This window comes from Myotis brandtii, unplaced genomic scaffold, assembly GCF_000412655.1.
Source record: "Myotis brandtii unplaced genomic scaffold, ASM41265v1 scaffold450, whole genome shotgun sequence".
NCBI classification, from domain to species: Eukaryota; Metazoa; Chordata; class Mammalia; order Chiroptera; family Vespertilionidae; genus Myotis; species Myotis brandtii.
The window spans coordinates 461,713-463,811 of record NW_005367210.1 but is presented as its reverse complement, the minus strand read 5'-3'; the positions used below and the strand labels follow the sequence as shown (position 1 = coordinate 463,811).

At 51.7% G+C, this 2,099-nt stretch overlaps 1 protein-coding gene across 1 annotated transcript in view; it reads left to right on the top strand.

Moving 5' to 3' along the window:
• The window catches only part of SRXN1 (sulfiredoxin 1), a 27,661-nt gene that overhangs the window by 21,326 nt on the left and 4,236 nt on the right, over positions 1-2,099 (top strand). The window contains exon 4 of the mRNA XM_014546548.1: positions 1-103. This exon is cut by the window's left edge and continues 1 nt beyond it. Coding sequence (XP_014402034.1) covers positions 1-103 — 103 coding nt within the window. The remainder of the gene's footprint in view (positions 104-2,099) is intronic.

The following is a 2,099-nucleotide window of genomic DNA, read 5'->3' as shown; positions in this document are numbered from 1 at the left end:
CTGCATCGCCGCGGTGCACAACGTGCCACTGAGTGTGCTCATCCGGCCGCTGCCGTCTGTGCTGGACCCGGCCAAGGTACAGAGCCTGGTGGACACGATCCGGGTGAGGCCCCGGGGACACGGGCGGCAGGGAGGGCGCCGGAGGAGGCAGGTCGCACTGGACGCTAGAGGGGGCTGGTTCCCGGCTCCTTCCGAGCACTGCATTTGCTGTGTGACCTTGAGCAACTGGCTGGAACTCCCTGAGCCTCGGTCTCCTCCCTTGAGCAAGTAGGGGTTGATGAAAGGATTAACGTAACGATCGCCAACAAATAGCACTTCGCAGGGGCCCAGGAGCAGTTGTAAGTGCCTGAGCTGCTTCATGCCAACAGAATGCGGTAGATACTTCTGTTGCTCCTCTTACAGATGAGGAAACTGAGGCACAGGAGGACGTAAAGCAACTTTTTCAAGGTCAGAGCCTGGCCACCGCACTATCTGTCCCCTTAAGCTGAGTTATTTCTCCACGAAGCACTTCTGTCCACCTGAGATTATATTAGACATTTATTTGTGGGTGTTTGGTTGTCTGCCTGTTCCACCTCCTGTGAACTCCACAAGAGCAGGGACCATTCCCAGCACGGTGCCTGGCTGTTTATGAAGGATCTAGCCCTGCGTGCTGTCACCCTGGGCCTTTGCACGGGCTTTTTACCCTGCTAGGAAAACTCTTCCATCTCTCTTTATTATGTCTAACTCCTCCATCTTCCTGTCTCAGGGTCAGTGTCTTCCCTGACAGTCCCTGCTGGGTTAGAGGCCTCCCGTGGGCCCCTAGCCACCTGCATGCCCACCAGCAGAGTTCTGATCCCACTGGGTTTTATTGGGCTGTTTAGACACCTGTCTCCCTCGTTAGAACCATATGCTCTGTGAGGGCCAGAACCAGACCTTTGCTCACCATAGGTATTTTCTGCTATGGCTACTATTCCAAAGTACCAGGAACTTAGTGGCTTAAAACAGTACAGATTTGTTATTCTATAGTTAGAAGTCCAGAATGGACCTCACTGGGCTAAAATCAAGGTGTCAGCAGGGCTGCATTCCCTTCTGGAGTGTCTAGGGGAGATTCCATTTCCTTGCCTTCCACAGCTTTTAGAGGCCACCACATTCCCTGGCTCATGGCATCTTTGCTCCATCTTCAAAGCTAGCAACATCAGACCTCCTCTTCTGCCAGAGTAATCTCCCGTGTCAAGATCCTTAATTGCATCTGCCAAGACCCTTATGCCATATAAGGTAACATATGGACAGGCTCCAGGGATTAGGATGTGGACACTTTGGGGAGCTGTTATTCTGCCCATCCACCCACCATCATGCCACTGGCACCCAGCATGGCTGCCCCTCGTTAGGGCCCCTCCACCAGGCGGGCTGTGCTTTGCGCTCTGCGTCAGCTTCTTGGCTTTCAGCAGCCCCATAGAGCAGCAGTTCTCAACCTGTGGGTCGCGACCCCTTTGGCGGTCGAACGACCCTTTCACAGGGGCTGCCTAAGACCATCCCGCATATCAGATATTTACATTACAATTCATAACAGTAGCAACATTACAGTTATGAAGTAGCAACGAAAATAATTTTATGGTTGGGTCACAACATGAGGAACTGTATTTAAAGGGCCAGAACCACTGCTATAGAGTGTCTTACGCCCATTGTACCAATTAGGAACAATGCTCAGCTGCTCTTCGGAGGAGCTGAGATCCAAATTCAGGTCTGCCTGGTTCTAGAGCCCTAGCTTGTAATTGCTCGTAAGTTACTGCTTAATGATCATTTCTGGAATAAATGGATAAATGAATCCATCAAAATCCACACTAATAAAAGACAAAGATCCTAATTGACCGTACCTTTGCTATGCCCAAGCCACGCCCACCAGCCAATCAGAGCGACTATATGCAAATTAACCAAACCAAGATGGCAGCCGGCAGCCACGGAGCTGGAGCAAGCAGGAGGCTTGGTTGCCCCAGTGATGGAGGAAGCCAAGCTTCCCGCCTGCCCTGACTGGCTGTGGCCTCCGCAAAAGGCAACAAAGTTTCAATTATAGAAGATAAATAAATCCCAGATACCTGCTTCCAGCCAGCCTCCACTGGGAG